This window comes from Benincasa hispida, chromosome 7 (assembly GCF_009727055.1).
Source record: "Benincasa hispida cultivar B227 chromosome 7, ASM972705v1, whole genome shotgun sequence".
Lineage (NCBI taxonomy): Eukaryota > Viridiplantae > Streptophyta > Magnoliopsida > Cucurbitales > Cucurbitaceae > Benincasa > Benincasa hispida.
This window is the reverse complement of record NC_052355.1, coordinates 24,854,187-24,866,533: the sequence shown is the minus strand read 5'-3', so window position 1 is coordinate 24,866,533 and position 12,347 is coordinate 24,854,187. Positions and strand designations below refer to the sequence as shown.

Sequence of the window (12,347 nt, the reverse complement as noted above, 5' to 3'; positions counted from 1 at the left end):
GTTGGAACTTGGAAGAGCAGAGTTCTCTTTTCTACATACTACTATGTATGGTTTTCTTTGCTTGCATCTCCCGACGTAATTTTGTAGTTGGTTGTATTATTACTTCCCAAGAAAAATCAAATCAATAAGTTTAAAAATTGTTTTCAAATATAAGAAAATTAAGCAACTTATTTACAAAATATAGAAAAATGTGATACTATCGAAGAAAGATAATAACATTTTTCTATATTTGAAAATATTTCTAGAAAAAAGGGAAAATCACAGTTACAAAAACTTTGGGAAACCACCACCAATGAAAAAGTTAGAAATCAATCTACTCTCATTAACTATCTTGTTAAAAAAATAATAACAATAAAGTAAATAAAGTCCTCCATCACCATCACATTGAACATTTGAAAGTGGCTCCAGTAAGCACTAAGGAAAAAGTTTCATCAGCAAATCTCAATATATCCATGAATCCCTCAATCTACAAACCCATCTGCCTATTGAATAATTAACTGTAAAGCCTAAATCAACTCAAATATGTTACATAAAGTTAATAAATCCCTAACTAAAGAACAGATTTATCACTTTCTCAGCAAAACATATAAACTAAAACTAATTTATTCCAAGTATAATAACACAATCCCAAGGTCCTAGCTCACATTCTCCTAAATTTTGAGAGCTATAGACCAGCTCCATCAATGGTATAAATAAGTTATCAGGATATTATGCTTCTATGCCCAAAAAGTATACACTTCCCCGACATAGATTTGTGAGTTTTAAACCAGCTCCAAAATTTTGCATACCTACCGTATCTCGTTTTCCTACTCAGCAGCGCACGGAATCAAAGTCCCGCAAATCCTAATGCACATACGACATACAAGCTTAGCAGGAACTTGTCTACACTTCAAATGAAACAATTCGATTTGCTGGCTTGAAGCTAATTACTTCTTATATCATGTCATTAACCAGGGCGGCCTTTAGACCGCCTTCGTTTTCCAAGAAGTTTTAGCATGTTGTCAGTTACATCAATAGGAGAGTCATCGTCTGAATTTGCACCATTGTCAGAGGTGTGTGTCAACCAGGCCAGAGCCTCTATAGCAGCATCCCTCTCTGCAAGCTGCTTGTTTTTCTTAGGCTTACCCACAAATTGCATACCCTTAAACTCTACCAGCGCCCTGAATTCATTTGTCTTGAGGTGCTTGGTTTTGTACTTTGGAGGGGAATGTCCTGCCCTCATTAGCAAGGTTTGTAGCAAGCTCTTTGGGTTGGTGCCATCCTTTGTGAATTTGTCGTTGCTAGACGCTTGCTTCTTACTGTCCCGACCAAAGACAAATCTCCCTTCGCATTGGTCACCTGATACCAACTCTTGAACAGAAAGAACAAGGTACTTGCCTTCTTTGAGAATATCGAGTCCCGGGTTCTGAAGCTGAAATGACACCATCATCAAATTACTTAACATTTTCTAAAAGTAAGGATTAGGATTTATCTTAAAAAAGTAACATCTTAATCACATAATATGTTCAAATGCAACTTACTTTGTTTTCAATAAGTTTATCAAGTTCTTCCTTGAGTTGCAAATAGCATTCCGCCAAATTAGAATCCATAAAGAATTCAACGTAGCCATTTAACATTTTCAAATGACCAGCCTGAAAAGGAGATATGAATGGTCTTAGACACCAGAAATTTTCATTTTTTCACAAAAAGCACGGACCGGGATACATCACCTGTACACCACGATGTACTGCTCCACCAAAAAGAATCAGCATTGAATCAGATATGCCAGTAGAATCTCGTAAGAAAACTGTATTGACCTTCACTTTCTCGCCAAAGACCAGCCACGGGAAGGGAATTGTATCATAACGCGCATTTACAGAATTCTGATGCAGAATCATTACAATGTTAGATGACTACAACACAGAAGCGTTCAGAAAGATAATGGATTTGAAATTCCAGGCGTCTTTTACAAATTTAATTTATTTGAAACTTCAATTAAGCCTACCATGACAATGCAACATATTGTACCGAGGCATAGAATATCCGTAATGTCGCGGATTCTTACAAGATCGATTTGGATTAATCCTAATCAAACAAATGTTTGATAAAGAGGATCCAAAACTAATACTTCTAGAACTCTAATTAGATATCCACGAAGGTTAAAATTATATACGCAAGAAATTGAATAGCCTACTACTATTACATGTAGATGTAGATACTGCAAATAAAAATGAAGTATGCCCAATTCAAACAAGAACAAATATAGATATCCTCCCGTGTAATTTATGGTGCAGCCAAACTCTACCAGAAATCTTATGCAAGCAAATAAAGAAAGAAATCTACTGGAGAAAGGCATGTAAGTTGCATGTATCAGTACGTATAACAAATGTCAAATGAAATAAATGTGTGTTGCTGCCAGTTTCAGAAGTTTCATACTTACCGCATACAGCAAGACCTGGCCATCATCCATGGTTTTGAAAGACATGGAAGTCTCTCTGTGCTGCATATACATGAAAAGATTACTCAGGAGAGGAGAAAAATGAGGGTCAAACAAGTGTGACTCCGTAGAAACTAGTTTCATTTACCACAACAGATGCTACGCCTGGAAAGAGACCAGAACAAATGATCGCACGAACAAGAGACTGGTTGTGGCTTAACTTGTTACTCGTGCTACCATCTAGATCAACTATTCCTGCATCCTTTAAAATGAAGTTAAACTGTCTTCTAAGTGAATCAATTGCTTGAAGTGTTTGCATAGAAAGGAAGTTCCTCCAGCAGTACTCATAGGATGACCCTTCTCTTTCTGCATCTTTCCATCCCTCATAAGCACGAACAAGCGCCATATGATCACTGTAGTCCTTTGCAGAAAATCTAGCCTTGGCTATCCCAGCTAACTGAATCATTGAAACAACAATATAAACCTCCAAAGTCTACTTTGCGTGCGCGCATTTGTCAAAGTGCGCATGAGGTGGGAGGGTAGAGTTCAAAATTATCTTTTCCAAAAATGAAACATTAATTACAAACAGCCACCCAATATCTATTAAAGTATGAAATAGATTAGTTACAAACAGCGGCAATAATCAATAAAATGATACTTACGTCTTTTTTGTCCTGAGGTAGAAGAAAAGGATCTCTGACACTAAGGCCGGAAACTATAGTGAGGATTGGATCAAAGCAATGAAAGATAGCACCCATTATCAGCATTTTTCCTAGCTTAGGGTCAACGGGAAGCATTGACAAAAATTTTCCTATTCAAAACAAGGAGGTTGAAGATGGAACAACCTGAGTAATAGGGTGAGAATAATATATTTATAATACCATACAAGAAAACTAACCAAGATTTGTCAAGTTTTCCTTCTCATCAAATGCCCCGATCATCTTTAAAAAATCAATGGCATTTTGTACCTGTCAAATAACAAATGAGCCCCTGTTCTCATTTATGAATGGAATTTTCTATTAAAGACAATGGACAGTTAATCACAAAAGAAAAGAGACACAAAGTAGCTTACAGCCAAGGGTTCTGGTGGCTGCAGAGCAGATGACAAGAATTCTCCTACACTTGAAACCTGCAAACTTTTTATTTGAAGGCAGAGGGAATTCAATGGAGTTCTCAAAAGTTCAGGAAGTTGATACTCAGAAAATGCTTCAAAAACACATTTTGGGTAAAGATGAAAACATTTTCCTGGTTGAACACGGCCAGCCCGGCCCCTTCTCTGCAACCAAGAACCATTATCAAAAGATCAACCACTTGATATCATATACAAAGAGATAACAAAATATGAAATAGCTCACAAATGAAAGTGAAAATTTGAAATCCAGATCTGGTTTCTAGAGAATAGAACACAACCAAACAGGGCAAACAATGCAATGGGTTGCCTAGGCTGACCTATTGGGTATCAAAAGTTAAAAATCAGACCGTTCCCAAAAAACAAAAGAAGAAAAAAAAATGTTTAAGCCCTGTGAAAATAATTAAATCTGGATCAAATCAAGTTATCAGGGCATCTCTTCAAAGCATCTAAAGGAACGAATAATTTCATTCAGTAAATTTGGTTTGAATCTCACAAAATTACATATTTTCTCGATAATTTTTTTTCTTTTAAAGAAAGCATGACATAGTAGGGAAATATATGAAAGAAAAATTGACTTACTTGCCGAGCAGAAGCCTGCGATATCCATGAAGGTAACAGACAAGGTGTATTATTTAATGCATCATACGTGGTTTCTTTTGCTTTTCCACAGTCAATAACAAAAACAACATCATTTATTGTGATGCTCGCCTCTGCCATATTAGTGGCAAGAACTACTTTACGGACATTCTGAGCAGGTTTCTCAAATATGAGTCTCTGTAGCAACGGCAAAGAAATGATGAGAATTTCAAGAAACAAGTGGTTCTTAAAAAGAAATGGAGAGAGAGAGAGAGAGAGAGAGAGAGAACAGTGGTAATAATTATCAATTGTCTCTGTAAATATTTTCAGCAGTAGAGTGAGGAAACTTTTGGTAAAATGGAAGCTGGCAAATTGTTCACAGATGCGTCAAGTTGCTGTAATTCACATCAGTGCTTTTATAATAATTTTCATCACTGTTTCTATTTCTCCACCATGACCTTCGTACTTCAAAAATATTATAATAACGGAGATCTAAAAAAGTTTTACAAGGAAAATAAATAAACCAACCAACCTGTTCAGATGTTGCCATTGAACCATGGCATGTCAAAAGCAAAACCCTGTTTGGATCTCCTAAAAGTGGATGAGCTCTCAATTGATCCCTCAAACTGCTGATATCCTCCCATCCAGTCAGGAATACTAAAACTGCACCAGGTCGTTCCTTACGACATATGTGGCACAAAACAGCCTCGATAAGATTAAAACCTATGCAGTCAGGCATCCAGGATGAGAGAGAATCTCGTGTGTTGGAACTATAATTTCCCAAGGTTGATTTATCAAGAGCGTCCTAAGCAAGAGAAACAATGTGAGATAGACCATATACTGCTAATGTAGCACAAAGCTTCAAGAGGTATTGTTGACTTGACCTAGTGGTAAATATGGGGCATGACCTTCATAAAAGGCTAAGAGGTCATTGTTCAATCCTTCGTGGCCACCTACCTAGAATTTAATATCCTACGAATTTCCTTGACTCCCAAATGTTGTAGAGTTAGGCGGCCTGTCCCGTGAAATTAGTAGACGGGCACATAAACTGGCCCGGACACTAACGAATATATATAAAAGTTTAAATTGAACAAAAAAAAGTATTTCTATCTCATTAATATTAGATTCACTTAAGATTTGTTTACATTCTTTAATTCTTTAATTATTAAATCTTATTATCAAATCACCATCATATGCAAATAGATCAGAACAAAGGACAACTGATAAAGCTACACTAAATTGGCAGATAGGCTACCGCTACTCAAACAAAGTGCAAAACCATCTTAACTTTAAGAATTAGAACAGTCTAGTACAAGCTCTTGTTTTATATTGTACTTATGAGGATTTGCATACAAACGAATACAGAAGAAAATGCTGTAAAGGCAACTATCAAATATTTAAGATTATCACCACTGTTAGAAATTCATTTCTTCAAATGCAGGCTTCAAAAATATCCAAACTTCAAAGACATCACAAAAGGCCAACAATTGAAAATAAACGTGATGTACATATGTACATATACCTCAACAAGAGAAGTGATTTGGTTTTTCCTTTTTCGTGGAGCTAATTGTTTCTGTGTTTTCCACATTTTCTCTTGGCCATAATCATCGATTTGGTTGAAAGATGTCAACTTATAGCCAGTCATTTCTAACACATCTTCCAAAAAGTATGCCCTCACTGGAAATGTAAAACCCTGACAAAAATAGGCACTTAAAATAGTAAACCCACGAAACAAATATTTAAACATGCAGCGACCTCAGATAATGAAAACCCAATCCCTAAGCATATCCCAATGAGTGCTAGCTATAAAATGGTGCACGCAGGATATAGAATTCCAAATGAATTATATATAACACATATTACATGGGATGCATCAAGAAAGTCGTCCAAGAGTGGGCAAAGAAAGAAACATTCATGAGAACTGCAACAAATATCATAGTTGTAGCAAGTAAAATTTTTGCATGTATCCTACTTGAAAACATGTAAAAAAAAGTAATGATAAGTATATGGTGCAAGACGAAGCCCTTAAGACATGGATGATTTAAACATTATGAAACTTGATTGAGCCTCTGCACTTTTTCAATTAAACCTTATGAAATTCGATTGAGCCTCTGCACTTTTTCAATCTTTCCACTTTCTTTTGCTTCTCTCTTTTCGACAATTTCCACACATCAAGTTCTAAAATCTCTAGTAACAAATCAAGCATGTAGCCAAGTTTCCAGGGACAAAACCAAAAAGGCGTTAAATGTAAAACTAAAACGTGGAAACCTGCCCACAAAAATGTAAAATAAAACTGGATGCCAAAAATGCTATGGCATCTAACATAGAAACAACAAACAGTTTTAACTAATGAGAGATATCAAACTTTTAACTCACTGGGATGTGAATAGTTGGTGCTCCTCCAAAATAACTGGAAAAGAGTTCAGCATTTAAAGTGGCACTCATCAAGATTAATCTTAAATCCCGGCGGCGTGGAAGGAGATCCTTCAAGACAATCAACAGAAAATCTGAAACACAATCAAATGAATAAAGAGATTCAATACTTAAAAATAGACATCATAAGTAAAAGAGGCCATCTTTTGTTCTTCCCAACAAAAATCAGTTACTTATACCAAAAAATGTTCAAGGAAAAGTCAAGAAACCTATAAACCAAACCTTCATTCATGCCTCGCTCGTGAATTTCATCCACAAAGACATGGGTAATCCCATTTAGATTACGATCACTTAGAAGCCTCCGAAGTAATATACCACTGGTGCAAAACAACAGATGAGTGTTTTTCCCTTTCATACCTTCTAATCGAACTTTATAGCCAACCTACAAAAAATCTTTGATGTGGTATGGAAGTGAAAATTAAGAGTAACAAATTTCATAATGTACTTCAATTCATGAAGCTAATGCATTATTCGCATGCATATCCAAGCACTGTGGAGGAGGAATGCTCACTGTTTCACCAAGGGGTTCTCCTCGCTCTATGGATACTCTTTCAGAAACAGCCATAGCAGAGATCCTCCGAGGTTGAGTGCATATTATGCTACAGAATGCTCCTCGACCAGTTTCAATTTCTGATTCTAATAGGTACTGAGGAAGTTGTGTAGTCTTACCACATCCAGTTTCTCCTGATATAACTACTACCTATCATCATAGATTCATAACCAACTTGAGATTAAACATATAATACTTTCAAAGAAGTAAAGAAACTTCATTCGAACTCTTCTGCATTTTGCAAGAAAACAATTATAATAACCTTTTTATGTATAAAAGTTATCATAATGTACACAAGATTGGATGATCATGTACCCTTCCCAATCAAGAGCAACTATTCAATTGGCAGACAAAAAGGAAAAAGAGAGAGGGTAGGCAAGAAAATTATGTGATAACTTAATACATGATATAATAGGGCCCACACCTCCATATTCTCCTCGTTCCTTTATCAAAATTGTACAATTATTTTTTTCCTAAATCGCTCACAACAAGCTTTGGTACTCTCTAGTCTTAACAACTCATCAATTGTTGGTTAAGAAAGGTTCACAGAGGACCTTAGGAGCACATCAAGAGGTGTTTTTAAAAAATAAATAATGCATAATAATAATAATAATAAATTTTAAGAAAACAAAACAAAACAAACTGTTACACGAGATCCTGGGTCACAACAAACAGCCATCACCACAGGATTGCCCCTCTCGAGCCAATGAGAGGGCGGGGCCCCTTGTTCAAGACCCAGAATCAGCACTTAAAGGAACAACCTCTCTACTATCTCGAAAGTGGGTAGGAGTGAATTCCATCTTTCACCCTATATCCCCAGCTATCTATCTAGTCTTACCCCTGAAATGGGAGTCTTATTAAGCCAGCACTGTTGAGTCAACCCTCACCTATGCAAATCTAAAGGTAATCCCAAATAAACAGGAGTTCATAGTTAGCTCAAGATTAAGGTCAAGTTACCTTGGTCATCGCTTTGAAATATTCAATCTTAAATAACAAACAACGTTATAAAGTAAGAGTGACTCATTTCGTGGTTCGATCTTGTACAAACCCTTTTGCACAAGGACACCCCCACTCCTCATGTCCAACATGAACGAATTAGGATCACTTTGTTTGTAGCACTTTACAACTCCTTGTAACAACTACAAAGTGGGTCGCATCTAATAGCGTTACCAGAATAAGGTACCCAACCTTATTCATATACTATAGATCATTTTGACTATTTACTCGAACATGATCCACCTTTATGTCTCCATATAAAGTTCAAATACTCATCCAAATAGTCAAGGGACTTTCAATTTTATTGGATTTCTTGTAAGCAATACATCTATTCATAACACCTTTATTGAATTTTCAGATTAAGTTCTATTGTTTACATACCACGATTTTAGGACATAATATAATAGGGCCCACACCTCCATATTCTCCTCGTTCCTTTATCAAAATTGTACAATTATTCTTTTCCTAAATCGCTCACAACAAGCTTTGGTACTCTCAAGTCTTAACAACTCATCAATTGTTGGTTAAGAAAGGTTCACAAAGGACCTTAGGAGCACATCAAGAGGTGTTTTTAAAAAACAAATAATGCATAATAATAATAATAATAAATTTTAAGGAAAAAAAACAAAACAAACTGTTACACGAGATCCTGGGTCACAACCAACAGCCATCACCACAGGATTGCTGTGAGATCCAATAAAAAAAGAGCATTTGACTTGATATTTTGTGTAGGATGTCAGTGAAATGAAAGATCAAAAAGATCCAAAATCAAAATAAAAAATTTTTAACACGTTCTGTGTATTTATAATGGCAATACTGAAAAGAAAAATGGATTTTGAAATCCATTCTCCCTCCTTTACCACTCGTGAGGGTAATGAAATTGTCCACAAGGCAAGTAAATGGAATCCTGAGTTAGTTCTTCTAAGTATGGATGGAGATCAAATTTGAATGACCTCAAAAGAAAATTTACTCAGGAAAGTGGCATCCAAAATATGTAATTCTTTAAAATATATGGCCATATTTTCAATATCTATTATCTGATGATTTTTTTAATTTAAACTTAGAATTTCACTTCACTCTGCCTCGAGGCATTTAAATCTTGACTCTTCGTAAGGAATAAAAATTTTAGACCACCTTCAGTACTTTATAACATTAAGTTGTTAATGGCGATGACTGGCTCGTTTGATTGAACGAAAATATAATAAATGGTAGACAATTTCTAAGAAAACCTGATTTGTTGCTATTGCCTGGAGTAACCTTTCCTTCTCCTTGAATGCTGGCAGAGACCTCCTGAAATCCAGTATCTTCCTCCCTTCAGGTGATTCCTGTCAATAATGAAGCATACATAAGTTAAATTATACTCGGTAGGTAATTATTGTTATTGTTATTAGTTATTAATATGGGCCTAGTCTAAAAGCAATATTCTACACTCAACAACAACAACAACAAAAATAAAAATAAAAATAAATAATAAATAAAAAAATAAAAAAATCAGACTTATTTCTGCATCCATATTTGGAGATCAAAAATTTCTCTGAATTCTCAAAATAGTGAATAATTTGTGATGGCCTGGGGCAGGGGCATATGAATTTCTGATATTCATAGGACAGCTCAATGCGGAACATTATTTCGATTACCTGCCATGCTCTTTGCATATTTCGCATCCGTAAACTCTTCCGTTGAAGTACCTTTTCCATCACAGACCCATCAACATAAGAATCTTCACATTCATCCATATTCACATCTGTAACCTCATCAATGGACTTGGCATCATTTGAAATCTCACTAGCCTTTCCAGAACTTAACCGAATGCGATCGCAATGTTCCTGTAGTAAACCTTCCACCCTCCTTTGCAAACTTAAAGGAATAGCAACCTGTACACATAAGAAAACTAAAGTATTGCTCCGATAGAATGATCTCTGACACAAGAGGTACTGTACTCAAACTGTCAAAGTCAAATAGATTGTTACCTCCCTTTGTGGTCGTTTATCGTCCAAATCAGGTCGGTAGTTAGGAAGGGGAACTTTACTTGCAACTACCACTTTTCCATACATTGAACTGCCAATGCAAAGCAAAATCTAACTAAACCAAAATATTAAATATATAGATATATATATAAATATATAATAAAGTTCCCATCTACCAATAGAGCCCCATCTTTTTGGCAAGGTTTGAGATCTGTTCAAAGTCTCTCCTGTCTCTGTTATCTCTGGATACGATCTCTTGATCCTTCTCATTTCGAGATAGCAAGCTAAGTTTCCATTTCCACTCATCGATGTTGGCCACAGAAGATGAGGCCTACAATTTTGTAACAATAACTAGTTTTAAAAATAAAACAACACAAGTACAAACTTAACAATGCAGTGAAATGAGAAGGATAGCAGAAATTCATGTTCACAGCCTACAGCTCAACAAGGAAAATACTTTCCCAGACTAAACTCGCTCCAAGCGGATGCATCTGCTTACAAAATAATGCGAGAACCTACATTAGGCGACAGCTCCTACGCCACTCAATCCTAATGAAAAAAAAATCTAAATAGCTAAAAAAACAAAATAAGCATCCGAGCCAAGTAAATTTTAATTGATACGGGACCGATTGCATTGAAAAGATCAGGGGAAAAAAATACGAAAAGAACCATAATATAGTCGCCCCCTTGGGCTCATCACTAAACTAGCATTTCAAAGAAAATGATTCAATTGTCAAACAAACCTCTCCGAATACGAAACTGGAGAGAAATGTCGACATATCAAACGAAAATTTGACTTCCGTTGAAACTAATGTATGCAAAAACAATAAGGAACTAATTAACCTACCGTATTGTTCTCGACGTCGCACTCGTACTCATCGTCCGAGAATTGCTCCGCAGCGTAATGATACGAACCTCGCCAGACTCGGTTAACAGAATAGGAATGAGACTGTAGAAGCAGTTTCAGTGGCCTCACGGCGAGGCCGTGATTGATAGACAGGTCGCAGCCTATGTTCTTCGATAATACTAAGAGAAAATTTGGAAGTCGGTTGAAATTATGCATTCTAACAGAGAAGACTCAATCATGGCGACCGAACTGGTGTCCCTTCATCACACTGATCATTTGTTTTCCGACGTGCCTCCGGCTCCGGCAGCGAGACGATTGCCGACCAGAAATATCAAAGAGTTTCGACACTGATACTGAGTTCGATTGCCGCCTTCGAGCTTTGCCTTCATTCCTTTTCTTATATGCGACCTCCCTGGCTCTTCCAATTAAATCCCGTCGGTATTTTTTTTTCTTTCTCCTTAATTACATTTTTTTTAGAATATTTCCCTAATTACATTTTTACTCTAAGGTTTGGTGATAAAAAAAAATTGTTTTATTATTATTATTATTATTATTATTATTATTATTATTTATCGACCCAAATTGGCCAATAAAAGTTCTAAAACAACGTGACACTGATAGTTACATCCACAGCTCAACTCAATTCATAAAGTTTAAGATCGAACTTCTTTCGACATCTTTCAAATTACAAACTAAGAGGTTGTGTTAAGGAAGAGGAGGGGAATGGGATGGGTTTGGAATGGGTTGGTTTTGAAAGCCCACGTTTGGTTTTCTCGTAATCAGAGCCCGATTTGTAATCCATGCAACTTTACATTCCCACCAGTTTTACTACCCGTCATTTTCAATTCCTTACTTTACATCCCACTTTGGCATTTCCACTTGTCTGTAATCAAGTCTCCCAAATTGATTACGATTTCAAACTCAACTCTCTTTCTTTCTCTTATTTCTGTCTTCTCTTCTCCACACACTTTTTCCTTCTTCCATCTTCTTTCTCTCTAAAACCCTAATCAATGCTCTTATTTTCACCATGAATGCTCCTTCGATCTTCATTTTCTTCTATGATGTCACGTCCTTTCTGTCTCCGAAACCCTAATCATGGAATCTTTAACATAAAAGGAGCGTCAAATTTCTCCCTTGCCACTCCAATAGCCAAAATTCACATCTCTTCCCGCCATTAAAAAAAAACTTGGTAAAAGGGAGTCAGTTGGAAGCTTGGTAAGGGAATGCTCTTTCTCAAAAGGTAAGTTGCTTATCTTTGAGGTCGATGATGATGATGGTTCTATTTTTGTTCTATGCAATTTCATCCTATTTTCATTAGTTTTTATTTGGTTTTAATCCAATGGCAGAGCCATGAATTTTGTATAGGGGCACTATATATACAAGTCTAACAAAAAAAAATTATAAATGAATGTAAAGTTGATACATGTGTG

The 12,347-nt window shown here is 36.0% G+C and overlaps 1 protein-coding gene across 1 annotated transcript; it reads right to left on the bottom strand.

Annotated features, from left to right (window-relative positions):
- Positions 1-566: 566 nt before the first annotated feature.
- Positions 567-11,133, bottom strand: LOC120081418 (DExH-box ATP-dependent RNA helicase DExH3). The gene is made up of 19 exons (XM_039036260.1): positions 10,918-11,133; positions 10,247-10,401; positions 10,074-10,161; positions 9,741-9,977; positions 9,333-9,428; positions 7,069-7,257; positions 6,780-6,939; positions 6,501-6,631; positions 5,647-5,817; positions 4,657-4,929; positions 4,128-4,322; positions 3,489-3,692; positions 3,315-3,384; positions 3,079-3,227; positions 2,565-2,873; positions 2,420-2,479; positions 1,710-1,862; positions 1,521-1,631; positions 567-1,411 (listed from the first exon to the last, which is right to left on the bottom strand). Exons 1-19 carry the CDS (start codon positions 11,131-11,133, stop codon positions 947-949), a joined length of 3,432 nt encoding a protein of 1,143 aa, XP_038892188.1. The 3' UTR covers positions 567-946.
- Positions 11,134-12,347: the final 1,214 nt, after the last annotated feature.